Genomic DNA, 20,269 nt, shown 5'->3' on the forward strand with positions numbered 1-20,269 from the left:
GTATAGCCTAATGTTATTAGTTTATAAATTTTTAGGACAGAGAAAAATAGTCTAATGGAAATGAGCAAGGATAGCACATACACACAGGAATAGAAAATACTCAACAAACATATGAAAAATATTCTCCATCTCACTCATAATTAAAGGAGCTGAAATCAAAAGGAGGTATCTTTTAGATGTTATATTGGTAAAAATTAAAATGTTTCAGTTGGCAAAAGTCTGAGGAAGTAGGCTCATAGACTAGAGGGAAGGGCTGGCATTTTGGAGGACCATATGTCTGTCTCAGTGACAATATACAATCTGCTTAACCCTGTGCTCTAGTGATACTAGACCTTTTGTTTCCATGACATACATATTATAAATTAAAAAAAACCTGTAAGACTTGGAAGAGATAGACCTATATATTTATAGATTGGTGTTTCAAGTAAGCTTTCTTTTGGATGAAGTTTCCCTGCTTAAAAGGAAACCTAACATATTTAAAAGTTCAAAAACCCGTGGAATAGATTATAATAATTCCTCCAAAGTGAAAAATCCCTGGAGCTAAATTTCTGAGCTTTGTGAATGGAGAAAATGGGTTTGGTAGAAAATTAAAGAGCTGAGGTCAGGATTTGCGGGTTTAGCCTTTAAGTTCATATCCTTTGTTTGAAAGACGTAGTTCCTTCCTTTCTGAACCCATAAGAACTTTCTATCAAAAATGTGTCTTCAGCATGCCTGAAATTCCATGTACCCACCTTCTCTCTCTCTCTTTCCACCCACTTCCCTCCCATGGTCATTGGTCCATATCCCCGCCCAGTCCCACATTCACCCTTACAAGGTTACTTACTTCCTCCAGTCTCCACCGGTTAAAGAGTTTATTGTAATTTCCTGGGTGGCCTACAAATCTGTAAAAAGCCATTTTAATTCATTAGCATTTATGTGGGGTTGACTGAAGAACATCTACTAATGCATGGATAGGTAGACATAAATGTTCACTGGTGCATCTTGTCCCCAAACTGCAGACTTTGGCCATGCTTACACATCAAAGTATCTGACTTAAAAAGGAAAAAGTGGTATGTGAATTCAATTCTCCCCCCACCCAATGGGGTGAGAAAGTATAGACAAAACAACCAAAGGAAATTTTCCACTTTCACCTGTAGATCTTTAATGTTTTGTTGACCTAGCTAATGAATATTAATGTAATGTGCTGAGTTCTTTAGTTTAAAATGGTTCTAGCTTTAGTATGTTTCCATGGCATTGGCTGGAGTGTTAAGCATAGTTTAATATGCTTCTTTTTCATTTTGTGCAGCACACATAGGAAAAAATGTTAACATGGTAGGTAGGAGAAATTTCCACACTAAGGAAATGTAACCTAGGGTTATACAAAAATCATTTTCTTATTTAACAAAATCATTACTGATGACCGGATACTCATAATCCAACCCAAGCATGGTACATAGGTTTTATTTTTTTATGCCAACTTTAATTGGTAGTGGCAGCTGGAAGCACTGTACTAAGACTTTTGATGGAAAATGCATGGGAAGGCTGGTTAGCAGTTTTCCAAGGCAGGCAACAAGGATTCACCACCTCTATTAACAAACTGGCAATGGAACTGTTGGCAGTCTTTTTCACTCTGCAAAGATGATGAACATAAATTTGACTTACCTCCCCAAAAAGAAAGCAATATAGAAGATAGAACTATTTAAATTAACAAACTGGAAGAGGAACATCTTCAGAGCAAAGCTGTTTTCCCACTCAGATTCTGTTCGAGGATATTCTAAAAGGAAAACAGGGTGTGTTTACATAGAGGAGGTGAATAACAAGAAATATGGAGATAGAATCAGAAGCCTCATGTTTGTGTTCTGGTTCAGCCATTTACTAGTTCTACGAGGCACTCAGTGTCTCTGAATTCTAGGGTCTGCATCTGCAAAACGTGAATGATAATGTCTGCTATACATACATAGTTGATAAAAGGATCCAACGATACAATCTTCAGACTTTCCCCACAGCTACAAAAATAGGATGCCTGTTATTAATAATGTATAAAGATTTTCAGGATTCTGTCTGCTATTGTCATTTGGAAATAACCAGGTACATTGGATCAGTCCTTGACTCAAACTGTCTATGCTTGAATAGGGACCTAAATTGTCCACAGAGTTCTTTGAAGAATGGATATTTTGCACAGACTGAAGTACAATGGTAAAGAGGAACGAAGACTACCTCAGTCATAGGAGCTAGGCTCCTATCTCAACTTTATACCTAATTTTCTGGTAATCTCAGGTAGATCTCTTTACATCTTTTTTGGGACCAGCTTTAACATTTATGAAACAAGGAGTTCTGGGACGCCTGGGTGGCTCAGTCAGTTAAGCGTCTGCCTTCAGCTCAGGTCATGATCCCAGGGTCCTGGGATCGAGTGCCGCATCGGGCTCCCCCGGGGAGCCCGCTTCTCCCTCTGCCTCTCTATCTCTCATGAATAAATAAATAAAATCTTTAAAAAAAAAAAAGAAACAAGGAGTTTAGGCAAGATGATTTCAAGAACCTGTCTACTCTCACATCTTATGTTTCTATGACTCTTAAAACAAAACAAAATGATGCAAGAGACTGAACTAAAATGGCAGGGTGGACTGTAGCCCCTGCTCCCACCCAGGATCCAAATAATGATAGAAGATCTGTATGCACAGCTAATATATATTTTCATATAATTAAAGAATTCAAGGAAGATAGAAAACAGATGGGATCTGATTTAAGGAAAAGGTGGGCCAAAATGTGTGCATGATCCGGTCACAGAATAGGAATAGGTCCTGGGGGATTCCAAGCCCAACTACAATATGTGCCAGAAGTGACAGGGGTCTGTGGGGCATCCCCAAGGCTGACCGGTGGGTGGGCACTAGTGAGAGCAGCCAAGAGAGCCCACATTCCCCCAGGGTTTTGGTGGGTTGTGTTTTCACGATTGTTTCATCCTAAACAGTTTGTAAATTTAGTACAAAACTTATCTGGAACTGAGAATATGGATTTAAAAAAAAAATCCCCATTGTGTAGTTTGTTTTTGGATCTCCATTTCTAATTTTATTGCATCATGATCCACAAATGTTCCTGCGTGATTTCTGCTTTGGAGCAAAAAAGTTGGTTTCATTTGTGGTCAAATTACTTGGATATATTTTGTCAATGTATTAAGTGTTTGGGAGGAGTAGATATTTTTTGTTGAGCATACAGTTTATATATATTTAAAGAGGAGACTGTTAGTTATGATATTCAAATATTTTATATCCTAGCTTATATTTGATTGTGGATTTGTCAATTTTTTTGGTATTTCTATCATGTTTTGCTTTCTGTATTTTGAAGGTTTATAAAAAGATGTATAGAAATCATGACTATTACACTGACTTGGTAGACTGTTTATCAGTATGATGTATTTCTCTTTCCCACTCAAACAGATCTTAAATTCTGGTTTGCCTAATATTTACATGGCAACATCTGATTTTTTGTTACTATTTTCTTGATATATGTGCTCTTGTTCCTGAATTGACCTCTATGACAAAACTGAAACTTAATTGTTTGGCTTAATTTGTTTCTTGGAATCCATGTTCATTTTTTGTAGATAATTCATACTACGGATACTTTATTATTATAAATAATTTGTTATTTGGACCATAAAACCAAACTGAAAAAAAAACATTACTTTGGATCAAATATTATATATTTCTTCTCACATAAAAAATGTAATAGAATTGAAACTGATTTTTTTTTGGTGACTTTCGAAAATAAAATATTTGGCTAAAAAATAAGTCAAGAAACATAAAGTTTAAAAGATCCTTTAAATAAAAAATGTGTGACCTCTACCAGGAAGTAAAACCTAATTTCTAATTTGAAGCACAAATTTGCACAGTCTAAAATTACACAGAATACAATACCATATATATTTATTATGTATGTACTCATAAATATCCAAATATTAAATATATACTTATTTATATCTATATACACAATGACATTATTTCAAACAAAATATTAATATTTTTGCTAATTTAAATTAATATAGTCCATTCATTATTAATTGTTATGAATCCATAGGCACTATGTCATGAGTTATAGATGGAAAAATCAGATATCAAGTGCAAACTTTGGTTCTCCTGGTACTTAACACAAATAACTGTTCTATTCCTACTATTATGATCCTTCAAATCACTTCCTTAGATTTGCTTCCATCCTGGGTATGAAAGACTTTAAAAGCAAATGAATATGGAGAATCAGAGGTGGAAGAAAGCTTTCAGACATCTAGTTTAAGTGCTTCATTATCCAGCTGCAGAAACTGTAGCTCACAGGGTTTAAGAACAATGCAACAGATCATTCCCATTTATTGAACACTTGTCATACGTTGGGCAGCCAATCCACAACAGTTTAGGAAATGTTATCATTCTCATTTTACCAATAACAAAATCTGAGACTCAAAAAAACAAAAACAGAGGAAGAACCAAAGGAAGAGAAGGAGCGGGGGGAATGGGGGAAGGAGGAAAACAAAGAATGGAGAGAGAATACTTGCTCATAGTCACATAATTTCCAAGTAATATGACCACTTATTTCCAGAGCCTGACCTAGGACCCAGTTCTTCCCTCTACACAATGTTCCTTTTGTTATTACTTGTACTTGTAAATACATTATAGGGGAAGCAAAAGTGGAGTCATATAGTTATTCCACCATAATTAAGTGGACTCTGCCACATCTGGGTTTAAATTCTACTTATTTAACTTATTTTCATTTTCTAATTAATAAAATAGGGATCCTACTGTCATAGAATTGTGATGTCAATAAAACAAAATGCATGAGGAGTGTCCAGCTCAGTGCCTGGGATCTGGTGAGTTTTCAAACAATGAAAGATCACTGCTCAAATTGCTCTATAATCAAAATTTTGTTCCCCAAACCGAGACACCAAAAATCAAGTTTGAGGATAGAGAAAAACAGTTTCAGACACATAAGGTCTCAAGAAATTTACTTTCCAGGCAGCAAAATAAGGAATTAAGTCAAGACAAAAGGAGACAGAAGGGTCCAAAGGGTGGTATCCAACTGAGAAATAAAGGTAAAAGGAATTCCCAGAGCACGGAAGAGAGAAAGCAGTAGGCCCTTGAGAGTGGAGTAAACAATGGGTTCATGAAGGGGAACTCTAAGAAGAAAATAAAATTAGTAGCATGCCTGATGCCTTTGAAAGTATTTAGAGACCATTCAGAGTTGAGGCAGAAAGTTTGGGATAAATTAAGAAAGTATGTAGAAAATTAAAGAAAAAAGTGCTATTATTAGCTTCATGAAAATATAAAGATTGTCTAAGAAAGGAAACAATCATAGTACATACCACATCTTACATATAAAAATAGTTAAATAGAAACAATGATGTAAACATTAATTATTAATTTGGCTAAAAATTCAAATCTGTTGACTGTAACTACTTTGGAAGGAGGAAAGAGAGTGTGTGGTATAACAGGTGATAGATGGGAAAGTGTGCAAGGACAGAACACTGTAGGGAACGTTAAGACCTAAGTTCTTGTCATTTATAAGGGGAAGGCAATAGCTTCCCAAACCTGAAAAATCCAAGTGTCAGAGAAACATGCTATTTAGAAATACAGTAGGAAATAATGAAAGAAATTGCTAAAATTAAAAAAAAAAGTAGTCTCTCAGGAAAAAGGAAAATAAGAATGGGTAATGTGGCAGAGTATGGGTTTTAATTATACATTTATTTTTTAAAAAAGATTTTATTTATTTGAGAGAGAGAGAGAGAAAGAGAGAGAGACAGCACAAGCAGGAGGTGCAGAGGGAGAGGGCGAGAATTTCAAGGAGACTCCATGCTGAGCATGGAGCCCTATGCGGGGCTTGATCCAAGGACCCTGAGATCATGACCTGAGCTGAAACTCAGGAACACATAACTGACTGTGCCACTCAGGCACCCCTTAATTATAAATTTCTTAACATTATTTTGTCTTTTAAATTATGTATATGTAGTACAATATTTTGATAAAAATAAAAATTGGGGGAAAAACCCAAAGAACTGAAAAGGTAGGGGGAGAAAAGCACTCCCATATAGGGAGAGCTAGGTTTGCTAATAATTTCAAGGAAGGAGATTCTGTAGCTACATGCACTGCCTCTCTATAGTTATGTAATTTGCTCCAACTTCCCATGCATGTCTTTCATTTTGATTGACAATTTACATAACTGAAGTTGACATTAAAAATGCTAGAGTACATAAAGCAACTACAGACTGATATGCCCATATGTTATTCTTTTACTAAGGAGTGAAGTAAAAACAAAGGACTTACCTAAGTTGGTGAGAAGGTAAGCAATTTTTTCATAAGCCTGTAATGAGAGAACAAATAGTGAATGTTATTCTTTCCTCTAGAAAAGGTTGCTATTTACACTATTCAAGGAAACATCTAACGTGTATTCTACAAAGTGGCTACATTTTCAATTAAGCAGAACATGTTTTAAACCTTACTATGTGGTGCTTTACATATATATACAAACTAAATGCATGTGATATAAACATGTTATAAATATATATATAGAGAGAGAGAGAGACACACTTGATTTCTGTAAGAGTAAGTCTTTTGGGGTAGCTATCTTTATTTCCATTTTACAAATCAAGGAAATCGGACTTTAAAAAACAAAATTTTTTTGTAACAAAAGTCATTCAACTAATCAATGGCTGACATTGGATTTGATCACTAAATTATATGTACTTTTTACTATGCTGGAAGGATGAGTGAAAGTCTGAATTCGTTACTATTGACAAAGAATTTTCCAAACTAAGAGGAACATAGTGTGATAGTTTGCATTCCTAAAGAACAACAGTGGTTTGGTGGTTATTTAAAACAAGACTGGTTAAGTCAAATCTGTTGAATCCGTAAGTCAGTCACATGCATGATAGTTTTATGGTGAAATTTTTCACATTCTGCCACCTTCTCCCCTGCCCCTAGTACTCAACCCACCACTCATACAGACTTAAGAAAAAGAAACATATTTCACAAAATTCCAAGTAAACCTAGTTGGGAAAACAAATTTGTTACAGACGGAAGGATAGTATGTGTTTGTGGGTATATATGTGTGCATGTAAATATAACTAACCCCACAATTCAACAAGTTATTCTTTATATTACAAATTCCAGTAACTCTGCCTGTTGGCATGCAAAATTAAAAGTGGGTATCTGGACACTCTAAAAGTTGTTCACCTTCTTTCAGTAGAACTATTATGATTATTCATCTTAGCCATGATTTAAACCTACCTCTTCCTCTAAAGAGTTATCTTGAGACAGAAAGATTATATTGAATATAAAGTCTCATTCTACCTCTTACGCATTTTGTTGTTGCTATTGTTTTTATTTTTAATGATACACACAAACTGCCATTTTCTAATTTTAGAACAAGATTACCTTGAATTCATGAGCACCAAAACTGTCTTGATTGTAACATGTTCTTTTCCATGCCCTGTTTGTTTAGTAAGATGATTACAGAAGGGTCTCCAAGGAGTATAATAGGATAGGTTAACAAATCAACAAATAGTACTTGAGTAGTACTGTACTTCTAGCACCAAATTGAGTGCCCTCATGGGGAATGAAAAAAAAGTTTTACTTAAATAACTGCCATTTCAACTATTCAGCTGGTGGCAAGCGGTTGCTTTATAGATACCATTATTTAATTTAGTCCTTACAACGATTTTATCACGTCGGTATAATTATCCCCATTTTACAGAACAGGAAACCATTGTTTAGAACGTCAGGTACCTTGCCAAAGGTAACACTACTAAACTAGTAGCAAAGTCAGGATTTGCTATCATGGCTCTCTTATACCATTTATGCTATTGTCACAGAAACCATTTCAGCTTTTTGTCCTAATTCTTAGCACATAGAACCTGTCTGCATACCTGTGATGGAAATATCTACAGCTGATGCTCCAATGGATTACAATATCCTTTGGAACGATGTTATAAATCACACAAAAAAATGCTGTATCACCCCTGGAAATATTGTTCTTGGGAAACTTTCTGGGGCACTTGAGAATCTGCATCATCTAAAGCTCAGATACTAGCTAACTGGCACCACCACGATGATGATGAGCTACAAAATCAACCCATGCAGATTGACTTGTTAACTCCCAAACCACAAAATGCAGCAAGAAACCGTAATTTAGATATATCCACTGTATGGTGTATGACAGCAATCATGGGCTGTGTGTGTGTGTGTGTGTGTGTGTGTGTAAGGTGGGAAATGGATATGTATTTGGGGGAGGAGAGAATAAGGGGGGGCAGTTCAGGGACAGTTGTGGTCACTACACTATGTGCATTATATAACTATCTATATATCTCTCTCTATATATATCATGTTGGGGAACCTATGCTTTTTTTTTTAAAGCTTTTTATTTATTTATTCATGAGAGACAGAAAGAGAGAGAGGCAGAGGCGGAGGGAGAAGGGACTCGATCCCAGGACCCTGGGATCATGACCTGAACCGAAGGCAGACGCTCAACCTCCTGAGCCACCCAGGCGCCCAGAATCTATACTTCTAAACATCACTCACTAGTGCACTCAGTAAGCTGAAATTCTTAGGCATATGTACTAATTATGTAAAAATATTCATTTGGACTTTCTAATGGGCCACATAGTGAACAGACAGAAATAGTCTCTACTTTAATGGAACTTAAATTCCAGTGGTTAGAAACAAATGACAATTACATAATTGGTCAGAAAAGGGAAAATACAGCAGGCTGTTGTGCATAGAGAAGGGTGGGGGGCACAGAGCATTTATTTTATAGTGTGGTCAGAAAAGCCTCTCTGAGAGGGTAGCATTTGAGCATAGAGATGGAAATAAATCACTAATGTGAAAAAGTTCAGAACCAGCATGGAGTACTTCATTCAAATGTAGTTAGAGCTGCTTTTATTTTTTTGGCTATAGGGTACACATGGTACAGGGGGTTTAAAAATGAGAAGCAGGAAGAGGAGGGGAGCCTGGGTGGCTGAGCTGGTTAAGCGTTTGCCTTCGGCTCAGGTCATGATCTCACGGTCCTGGGATCGAGCACCACAGGAAGCTCCCCGCTCAGTGAGGAGTCTGCTTCTCCCTCTGCCCCCGCCCCCAGTGCTCTCTCACTCAAATAAATAAAATCTTTGAAAAAAATGAAAGCAGAATACCAAAAGGAGTTCATTCTTTTTTTTTTTTAATTCATTTTAGAGAGGGGGTGAGAGGCAGAGGGAGAGAATTATCAAGCAGACTCCCAGCTGAGCACGGAGCCCAATGCCAGCTGGAGCTCACTACCCATGAGATCAAGACCTGAGCTGAAACCAAGAGTCAGATGCTTAACCAACTGAGCCAGCCAGGTGCCCCATGAGTTCATTTTTTTGTTGACAATGTTGAAGTGGTTTAATTGGCTTAATCCCAGATATTGCAAACTACAAATGTACTTCTGTGATGTTTCTATTTTTTTCTTTAAAATTACATGGTAATCATGAGACCAGACAGCTGTCATGCTTTTGTAACCTATTCTTTAATTATTAAGGTTTGATTGTCAAGCAACAGGAATATACATTTTGGAATAATTGTATATTTTTAAATTTCATTAAAATCTTGGAAATATCACCTGACATTAACCATGCTGCTTATGGCACCTTTAAGTAGTATAGCATTTTCAGGGGCAGCAACATAAAGGAAAAAAAGTATGGGATTAGTGAAGAGTAATTCCTGCTTTCAAATTCTGTAGAATTTCAGCTATATGTCTAGCAAGAGGTGTTAAACAAAGTGAAGTTTTAATCATTGTTAAATTTCTTACGATTTATCTTTGAAAATGTAATTTCTGATCTTGTCTGTGTATCAAATTTACCTCAGATCTCTTAAATCAGTAATTTCCTAATGCTATTTTAGGGACTGACTGGATCAGAATCACTTGGAGGATATTTTTGAATGTTTTGTTTTATATACAGATTTCCCAGCTCCACAAAGGAGATTCTGAATGGGACTCAGGGGTCTCTAGTTTTTCAAGTGTTCCAGGTGATTTGAAGCATATTAAGTACAGGAAACAATCTTTCAGTTACTTTCATGATCTGTAAAATAGACTTGTAATCAAATTTTCATTATTTTCACCCATATTTTTTATCCCAAGTTGAATATTTATTTAGGGATACCATGGTCCATTTGTTTTGAAAGCTTAGAGGATGCATATTCTTTAAGTATTAGTTTAAATATCACAAGTGCTGCAAATGTGAAAGACACTGAAAATAAAATTCCATCAACAAAAATAATTCTGAACAATTATTCAAGAGGCTAAGATCTTTGCAACGTGAATAATATTCAAGATGCTAGGAAACTTGGAGAATAAAATACTTAAAATTTATTTGAAGAATATATTCGAAATGTCTTTTAGGCATAGGCAAAGACCGGGGGACACAAAAGTGAGGAGGCCCTGCTGTCAGGAGCTTACACCCTGGGAATGGGAGACAAGGCATGCCCCAAGCACTGTAACAAAGAACATTCACAAGATGGAGCATTTAATTCCATCAGGGGAGTGCGATAAGAAGGAAGACTAGGCATGTCCAAGCACCTTGTGAGAAGAATAGACACAAAGAAGAGATTATTCGATTCTACATATGGGATCGAGAAAAAACTTCATGGAGCAAGTGATCCTTTACTGGAATTTTCGAAGATAAAGAAATAGCCTCCAAGGAGATAAAAGGAAAAAAGTCAAACAGAGAAAGCACTATGGACCAAGACAGAGCTGTGAAAAAGCAGGATGCCAGGGAGCAAGCGAAAGGGACTTTATAGGCTGGAGTACGGTGTGTGAGAGGGAGGGAGGGAGATCCAACTTTAAACAAGACAAGAAAGGAAATCTGGCTTTAAATAACAGGAGGCCTCCGTGCCTTGCTAATGAATTTAGAATTTATACCAGAGGCAACTGGAACCCGTTAAGCACTTTCAAGTACAAAATAAAATGATCAAATCTGTGATTTAGAAAGATCCTTCTTTTTTAAAAAAAGATTTATTTATTTATCATAGAGAAAGAGAGCACAAGCAGGAGGGGCAGAGGGAGACGGAGAGAATCTCAAGCAGACTCCCCACTGAGCATGGAGCCCAACTGGGGGCTTGATCCCATGACCCTGAGATCATGACCTGAGCCCAGATCAAAAGTCGGATGCTTAACCCACTGAGCCACCCAGGTGCCCCAGAAAGATCCTTCTAAGAGCAGTGTGCAAGGGAGATGAGAAGAGTTGAAAAAGACAGGAAGACTCACCAGTTAGAAGGCTATTGCAATGGTCCAACCTAGAAATGTTAAGTAGCTGAACTAAAGAAGTAGAAGTGAAATGATGAGTAGGGAATAGATAAGAGAGATGTTATAGAAGCAAAATTCACAACAATCACTGATGTGATGAAAGAGACAAAAGAAATGAATGAATGATGTAAAATTTCTGGCTGTGTACTTTAAATATTTAAAGTTCCTGATTTAAAAAAGCGTTTGACTAATTGAAACTATTTTGCCATGCCTAAATGTCATAATTTCATGCATATGGATTACAGCTGAAAAGCCTATTAGATTAATAGAATAATTTGACTGAGGCCAAACCCTCATTTGGAGAATATGGTAGCACAAGGATCACAAAGTCTGCTATTAAGAAACAAAAAGCACATTTTTATGTGCTGAAAATAATGAGAGGTAGCATTTGGTATTCTAGGTCAATCATTTTGGTGGTATAATTTTTTTAAAGACTTGGCATATTGATATTAATAGTTTTAATCTATGTTTATCTGCTTAAGACCTTAAATTAATCCTGTGGGTTCAGGTAAACCAGACGGGCTGTTTAATAATCTGTGACATGCTTTAACATCCTGAGTAGTAAGGGAATATATAAATTCAGAAGGGCATTAAGGTTTTACACTGATTAAATCTGAGGAATATAACATTCCTTTCACATTTGTTGAGTTGGCTGTGTAGTTCACTTCATTTATGCTAAAATCCATTTAAGATTCTTTTCCTAAATTAGTTGCAAGGGCAGAGAAGTTTTGTGGCTGATTCTACTTTCAACAATCTCTAAATCTTTATGTCAAAATTCCCAACAAGTAGAAATAAACATTTAGAGAAAAGAAAGTCAGTCTTATCTTCTATCAGGAACAACAGATGAGTTATAGCACTAGGCAGTTACATGGGCTCTTTTATTTAATTAAGTAGAGGTAGTGGGATTTTGAGGACCTCAAAAGATTGTTTTTATGACAAAAATAATACTATCCTCATCTGCTTCCAGAGGTCTTATTTCTACAATTGGGAGATTCACTCCATCTAGTTCAGCCTTTGTTTTCTGTAAAAAGCAATACTTTGGAAGAAGGAATATATTGATCCTCATTAAATATACAGACTTAGTGAGAGGAAGCTGTATCTGAAGCTTATGAGAGAGAAGACTGTACGAATGTGGGTTCACTGTGATTCTAGGGAAGGGGTGGTAACTGAGGATGGGGGTTGGAAATGAGGCAGAGTCTGAGTTTAAGGGACTGGTGATTAAGAAGCAACTGGAATAATATGAAATTGGAATCTGGTACACCAAGGGAAACTTCAGCCAAATTTCAATTTTTTGCATTATCAGTGAAAATAAAAAGAATCCTTTGGTAAGGAAAATGTATGAAGGTGAAAGCTCCTGTTTTATTTAGTTACAGGTTCTGATCATGACATGTTCTTCAGCTTAAGTGAAAAGACAGCTATTTCCCTGGGTAGGAACCAAGGATTGAATCCTGGACCTGGAGGTTCTGTTCCCAGAGTTGTCATGCTTGCCTTCCCAAGCAAACTTAATTAAAACACAATTAATTTCTTCATTTTCCCTATGAAATACTTCCCATCTTCAAAAATATTAGGCTAGTTCATAATTCACTTAAGATGTTTTTGAAGATCAGGAGTTCTTTGGAACAAATTGTCAAACCCAGGGACACAGGGTACTCTTTTGAAGACACTAATAATTGATAGCGAGGGGAAAAAATAGACATGAAACCATTAACATTGATTACCTCCAATGGGTACAATTAGTTTATGATAGGAAGGGACATGAGTGGCATTTTGGGTAGAAAATAGTGACTTTTCTTAATATTTTTAATGTTTTCATACTGTCGGTGCTTTATATAATAACAATGTATTGATTTAATGCAAAACTAAAAAAGATAAAAATAGTAAATTTCAGAAAGAAGAAAATACATTAAAAAAACAAGTAAGACTACTGAAAATTAGCACGATGGTATGATTTTTGCAAGAACTAATTAAATATTTCAAATTTTCTTATATTTTAGACATAAATTTGATCAAGACATAAACAACATCTTAGATGTGATTCTCTTTCTACAGACAACTCTGAGTATTTAAAAATTTATGAATGGGCAATAGGTAACAGTTAAAGAAAAAACAATGAAGAAATTATAAATAAATGCAGATGTGGTCTGAAGAATTCAGACAGACCAAAGAAAAGATCATTGGCATTTTGATAACTGGGACTGAAGGTTAATAAATAAATTCTATGATTTAAAGATGAAGAGAAAGGGAAAAAAATAAAGAAGATGTTGGTATTTTGCAAGAAAGAGAATAGGAGGCTTTTAAAGAGAAATAATTTTTAAAAACTGAAGAGAAGCAAATAGGAAAAAGGTTAACACTTATTAAGCACCATTTATTTGTTAGAGGACCTCATTTAATCTTTCAATACCCCTATGCATTAGTTTTATCACCCTCATGTGAAAGATAAAAAAAATTAAAACTCAAAGATATTACATGGTATTGCCAGGATCACACAGATCAAGAGCAAATCTTTGCCTGCGTCCAATGTCCACTGCTTTTTTTTTTTTTTTTAGATTTTATTTATTTATTTATTTATTTGACAGAGAGAGAGAGATAGCGAGAGCCGGAACACAAGCAGAGGGAGAGAGGGAGAAGCAGGCTTCCTGCAGAGCAGGGAGCCCGATGTGGGACTCGATCCGAGGACCCTGGGATCATGACCTGAGCCAAAGGCAGATGCTTAACGACTGAGCCACCCAGACGCCCTGTCCACTGCTTTTTATCAGGACATTAAGTTGAGCAACTGGCACCACAAAGTGATGAGAGCCTGGGCAGTATTAAGAGGGCAGGGGAAGGGAGGGGGCTCACATAGGAATAGTGTGTGTGTGCGCGCGCGCGTGTCTGTGTGCGTGCGCGCCTGCACGAGTTCGGGAATGCCGCTTGCCCACTGATAAACCTTTTCTCTACTTGGTGAAAGACCAAATTTAAAAAGTGAGCCAAAATTGCCACCTTGGTGACTGTGGTTATATGGCTGACTCATATATAAAGTAAAAATAAAGTACATTCCATTTCTAATTTATTCCAAATAATTTATTTTTTTCTGATTATAAATCGAAGTCTGCATATAGAGATAAATATTTGAGAGAACCCAAAAAAGTTACATTAAATCAAATAGTATTCCTCTACTGAGAGATAACCACTGTTAACATTTTATTGTTCCTCCTTATAGTTTCAAAACGCAGATGTGTTGCAATGGGAATCAAGTGTAGTTATATATCTTTTTTATGTAACTGCATGTCATGTCCTTAAATAATATTAGAATAGCATTTTAATTGGGTACATGATGCTCCATTATATAGAATTTGAATTAATATTCTCTTATATTTGTTCATTTAGGGGGTCTCTCACCAATTTTTACTACTCTAAGTAATAATACAATAAAAATCCTATCCTCCTACACAAATCTTGGACTGCCATCCCTGATTTCTTTAAAATATCAGAAATTAATATCAAATGTTTACCTTTTACTAGTTTTAAATGGTATATGGGCTTATTGTAAAAAATTTGAAAATGCAAACTACATGTTTAATATGTAAAGAAAAGAAATCACCTATACTTTGCAGAGATAACTCCTGATAACATTTTTTAAATTTTTTAAAAAAGATTTTATGTATTTATTTATTTGAGAGACAGAACACGCAAGCAGGGGACAGGGGAGGAGCAGAGGGAGAGGGACAAGGAGACTCCACGCTGAGTGTAGAGCTCCTGATAACATTTTTCTATGTACTTGGGATTTTTACCTGTGTAGCTATAATTGCTCTTTAGTTTGATTCTTGATACTATCTTTATCAGATATATTTTTTAAATAAAATAAAATTAAATAAAATATATTTAAAAATATATACTTTATATTATATACTTTATATTAATATATTATATTAATAATAATAATATTATATTGGCTCCCCACTGCCTATAAGAAAAAAAAATGATGTCCAAATTCTTTACATGGTATCCCAGATCTCCACAGTGAGGCACTAATTTACTTTTCTAATCTCTTTTTCCTCATTCTCCCATAAATTTATGTTTTATAGACACTCCTCACCATTTCCTTAGGACAAAGAACATGCACTTCTGTGGTTCTGTACATTTTCGGGTTAAAGTTCCTCAAATGACAGTCCACTTTCTGCTCTTTCTTGGCTCATCAGAGTAAGTACCCTCTCCTCTTTGCTTTGAGTCTTCCGATACATCATCACAACTCCCCCTCCCCATTTCACATACAATTGATAGCTTCTTTCCCATTTTACTCAGAGCATTTTGTGCTTCAACTATGATGCATTCATTCCTCATTGTGTCCTATGTCTCCACTAGACTATAAGATCCTAGATAGCAGGACTATGACCAGTCATTTTTATGTCAACCAGCTGACTATGGATAAGAAATTGAGTCCATTTAAGATCAGACTGGTTGATTGCTATTGTTACCTAGAAATAAACACATCAACTATTTAGCCTCCTTTCCTCAGATAATGAAGCTAACTTCAATAACCGCTGTTTACTGGAAAATTGTCATAAACAATTGATTTTGTTAGAAACAAGATCTTTCACAATCTACCAGAAGAGTATAACCATAAAATATAAAAATCTACAATATCTATTCTGTGAATGGCTCCCCCGTCAATGTGGTGACTTTGTGTAATGTGCAACCTTACACACACTACCAGCCATGCCAGCCCATCCTTGTATTATGTTTTTTCAATGTTTCTTATTTACTGTAATCTATGAGTCAAGGACATAAATTTAAAATACTGTGTGGTTTATTTGGAGATACTGCAAACGGTAGTTTCCTTCTACAAAGCAAAACAAATCTGAAGAAAGCAGACTCCAGTAGGAGATATTAACTATCATCCTTGCATTAAAACATTTACCACAGTGACTTTTCACTTTTCTGATTATTTTAAATGGTCCTAGCCCTCTCCAGGCTAAACGTGTAACAGCAGTGTCAATCCACATATAGACCCAAATGCACATTACTTGTACATAATATAAACATCATTATTTGTGTATTGCTTAGCTATCTTCAGACATTATTGCATGATGTAAATATACCAGCATTAACACTTAGTATATGTATGATTTGGGGCAAGTTATTTAAGCTCTCCAGATCCATTTCCTTACTTACATAATCGAGAGAATACTGGCCTTGTGGCATTGTTGGAAGAATTAAAGGAAAGAGATTATTACCCTAATGTGCCAATCAATGCCTCCTGTCTTCAGAGAAAATAGGACCCCACCCATAGACCTTGCTGAAGATGTGGGCCTATGTAGACACAATAATGCCCTCTCAGCCCTAGAGTTCATGAGTCAATCAGTGTATGTGATCAGAAGCTCTCTCTGAAAAATTAGTACATTGAAATACTGGATGATCTCAGTTAAATAGGCTATAGAAACCAACATGGTTGCATAGTTAGAACCAAAGAAGATAACAAAATCATTACAATACCACAGCATGAAAGAAAGATGGGTCATGGTTAAGCAAAGACAGACATTTCCTGATAGAAAACGGAAGGTGCTGAAAAAAGAAGGAAGGAAGGAAAGAAGGAAGGAAGGAAGGGAAGGAGAGAGGAAGGGAGGGAGGGAGGAAGGAAGGAGAAAAATGCTTAGACCCAGAGAAAGAAAAATGGAGTAGCTGTCTATTTTCTATTTCACATGAGGCCTTGGAAGTAACAAGCCTTCTATTTCAAACAGATTTTCCTATACTTTTGTAACAGATTATCCACTGAGGTTAAGTTTTTTGAACCAAAAAATCCCTTATTTGAATGAAAAGAGCATAGCACCTTTTCTAGCACACACCAGACACTCAATGAATGGAAATTTTCACTTATCAAGACAATAAACTCAAAGGACAAGGAAGACAGTACAACTGTTATTGATTTTAATTAAGAAAACCCCATCATCCAAACCAAATAGATGAATTTTTTTCCACTAAACTGAGTTGCCATTGATGAAAATGTGGGTTGGGCTCATTTTGGCTTCCTGTAAATACAATCCAAGCATGAAGGAAACACAGACCTCTCCTCTACCCATGCCTTTTAACCTTTTGAAAACTGTAAACACTTACAAGATTCAGGGCCATAATGATTACAAAATTGATACAGACAGCAGCAGCTGATGTTGCAAACTGCCAGTGTTGTTTGATGAAATTCCACTTGAATGATGCAAACTGTTCCATGACAACCAGGCGATACACCACAACAGCGAACACTGCAGTGATCACCAAAGAAATCTACAATATGGGAGACCAGAGAAGACATCTGTATTTTGCATAATTGACAAAACAAAAGCAATACCATAGACCAAGATACTGCCCCCCTCCCCCCCACCCCCGCCTCAGAGCTAAAGGAATTTGCTTTTCCAAGAAAGGATACATAAATTCAATTTTTTTCCTTTAAGGAATTGAGTTACATTAGAGTCAAAATACATGCTATAAGATTTAAACTGTTCAAATTTTCACTTTCAAGTGGAATGCTTAGTTTTAATTCATCAGGGCAACTCATATAATTTCCATTTTATCTTAGATGGTCTTTGTTTCTTCCAAAGAGTATTTATTTAAAAATATGCCCAAACTCTCTTTGTAATCACTCAATGACTTGCCGTGATTTTAATTTTGTTTAATAGTATGTATTAAATGTACTGAATTGGATATGCTTTGACCCTGAGGGTCACAAAATGAGTTGGTATCTTAGAGTGTCCTTCTAAATGTGGAATTCCACAACATTCTGATATTGATGGTTGTACTTTACCATGAAGAATATTCCTGAGATAGAAACAAGAAGACGAGTGATTTTGTCTGAGGAAGGCTGATGTGGCTCAGGTTTTCCACTGATGGGATTCACTCTCTCCATCTTGTAATACTTGGCTTCAAATTGGGGACGAAGTGTTTCCTGTAAGAGAAACTAAAGTTACCTACCTATCAAAGTCATAAATAAAAAAAAAAATCATGCAATAGTTGGAACAAAATTCCTGGATTTTGGCCTACTTTTATAGCAAGTCTTGGAAAAGAAGTAACTTTTAAAAAATAAAATGCAAATTATTTTCCAAATAAACCCTAAACTATATTTTAATTAACACAATTTTCCACTAATGTAATTTTAAGAAATATCATGGCAGTGCTTTGAAAAAAATTACATTACTTCATCAATGATCTGTCTTAACTTCATGAAATAAGAAATCCTGTTAGTAAAAAAACATCAGAGGAAAACCTAATGGTGTTTAGTTGCTTCCAGCTTGGATGTTAAGGACAGTGAATAATTTTCTGCATCATATGTTATCCCAGTTTCCCTGTCTCCTGGTTTCTTAACATCTTACCTCCTCTTCTTCCCATTCAATAAGGTCCCAAGTATAGGTCAGTGTACTTCTTCTCCTTTTCCAAAACTCCAAGAAGACTGTGGCTATAGATAATAATAATAATATTATTATTATTATCATTATTATTATTTGCCCAACCGCATCACATTCTTTCATCATTGCTTTTCTTTTTTGGATTAATGCATTTCTACCATATTATTAAATTATTAAAATAAATTAAATTTGTATTAAATTTATATAATTAGACTTTTGTTTTTCCCTCATCCTATCCTCCCTGTCTCTGTACACTGCTGTCAGCATGAACTCCTAGAGAGTAATTTTTTTTCAATGGATTAAATAAGCATAGGCCTTTGCTAGCCTGGCCCATCAAAGTGATGCTGTAAGAGAAGGTCAATATTGGTGAGGTAAATATATATTGTCCCTTTTGACGTATATATGACTCTTTAAAATCATATAAAAGACCTAAAGAAAGACTTCTCCAGTCAGGAATGACAATAAAGACTAGATGCTACTCCTCCAGGATCGAGAGAGCAATGGGGTGAGAGAGAGAGAGAGGAAAAACACAAGGTTACCATGGTAGAAAAGAAAAAGACCAGAGAAGACACTCCTGGATGAATATTCTAGGTGAACTCAGCATGGACTAGAGAGGACTCAATGGAAAAATTAAAGAAATGCCTGAACCATTAACTGGATTTTCTGTGTAAACAGTTAAGAGAAAGATCATTTTCTTTCTAGTAAGTGGGCTTCACCTTACAGAATTCAAGACTTTACAAACATCATTAAGACCTCACAGGTGCATTCTTAAAAACTGTGGTATCATTCATCCATCTAACCATCCATCCATCCATCCATCCATCCATCCATTTGCTGTTCTCTTATTTTGGGCAAGGCACTCTAACCTCAGGGATCTCCTTATCTAGTAGAGAGAGACAGTCATCTAAATAAAGTTAACTTACATTGTAGTAAGAGTTATAACGAAGGAAAAATTATAGTGCAAACATAGAAACACATGCTTTTGGAAAAACACCACCACCATCACAAGCAGTATGGAGCAAAGGAGTGAGGTGTTCTTCTCAGTCTGCGTTTATTCTCTTCCTGCTTTCAATGCAAAAGAATGCCAGGGGAAGATGATTCTGAGGTTTTGTTGTCTTTTTTTATTTATAATTAGAAATCAGCCCTGGTACTGGTTAGAAAATACAATGTTCATAATTACATTAACTTACATTTTTATTACACTTCAAAATGTACAAAGTGATTTCTCACATATGATTTAATTTTGTTACTTTCATAACACAAGTAGATAATGGCAGGTATTACTATCATCAGATTTTTGAAACAAAGGTATAAACTTACTCTGTCCGAGATCATATAGCCAATAAATGGCAGTCAGGACTGAAACTCTTGCTAGTTATTGTCCATACAGTCTTCATATTTTTAATTTTTCCCCCCAGGCCTACTATACGTGCTATCTACTGATTTTCTATAAAGTTTTAAGAAAGTAGATAAGGCTAAAAGAATCGAGATAGCCAAGCTCCACTGACAGGAAGATAAATGAGGTTTTCCAAATACTGGATCTGCTATAAAAAATAGTTGGCCATAATCATTGCTGCCAACAGGGAGATCTAGAACTTAAAAAATAAGTGGAACATAGAGTAAGTATATTG

General features: G+C 35.7%; 1 protein-coding gene across 1 annotated transcript in view; it reads right to left on the reverse strand.

The window, feature by feature from the left end:
- ANO3 (anoctamin 3) overlaps positions 1 to 20,269 on the reverse strand; it is a 256,061-nt gene that overhangs the window by 28,846 nt on the left and 206,946 nt on the right. Inside the window, exons 14-19 of the mRNA XM_081799084.1 lie at positions 18,606 to 18,688; positions 18,041 to 18,181; positions 17,359 to 17,523; positions 6,279 to 6,315; positions 1,642 to 1,753; positions 824 to 881 (exon numbers count right to left, since the gene is read on the reverse strand). Of these exons, the coding sequence (XP_081655210.1) occupies positions 824 to 881; positions 1,642 to 1,753; positions 6,279 to 6,315; positions 17,359 to 17,523; positions 18,041 to 18,181; positions 18,606 to 18,688 (596 nt within the window). The remainder of the gene's footprint in view (positions 1 to 823; positions 882 to 1,641; positions 1,754 to 6,278; positions 6,316 to 17,358; positions 17,524 to 18,040; positions 18,182 to 18,605; positions 18,689 to 20,269) is intronic.

This window comes from Leptonychotes weddellii, chromosome 11 (genome assembly GCF_054177405.1).
Source record: "Leptonychotes weddellii isolate Sample4059 chromosome 11, ASM5417740v2, whole genome shotgun sequence".
Classification (NCBI taxonomy): Eukaryota; Metazoa; Chordata; class Mammalia; order Carnivora; family Phocidae; genus Leptonychotes; species Leptonychotes weddellii.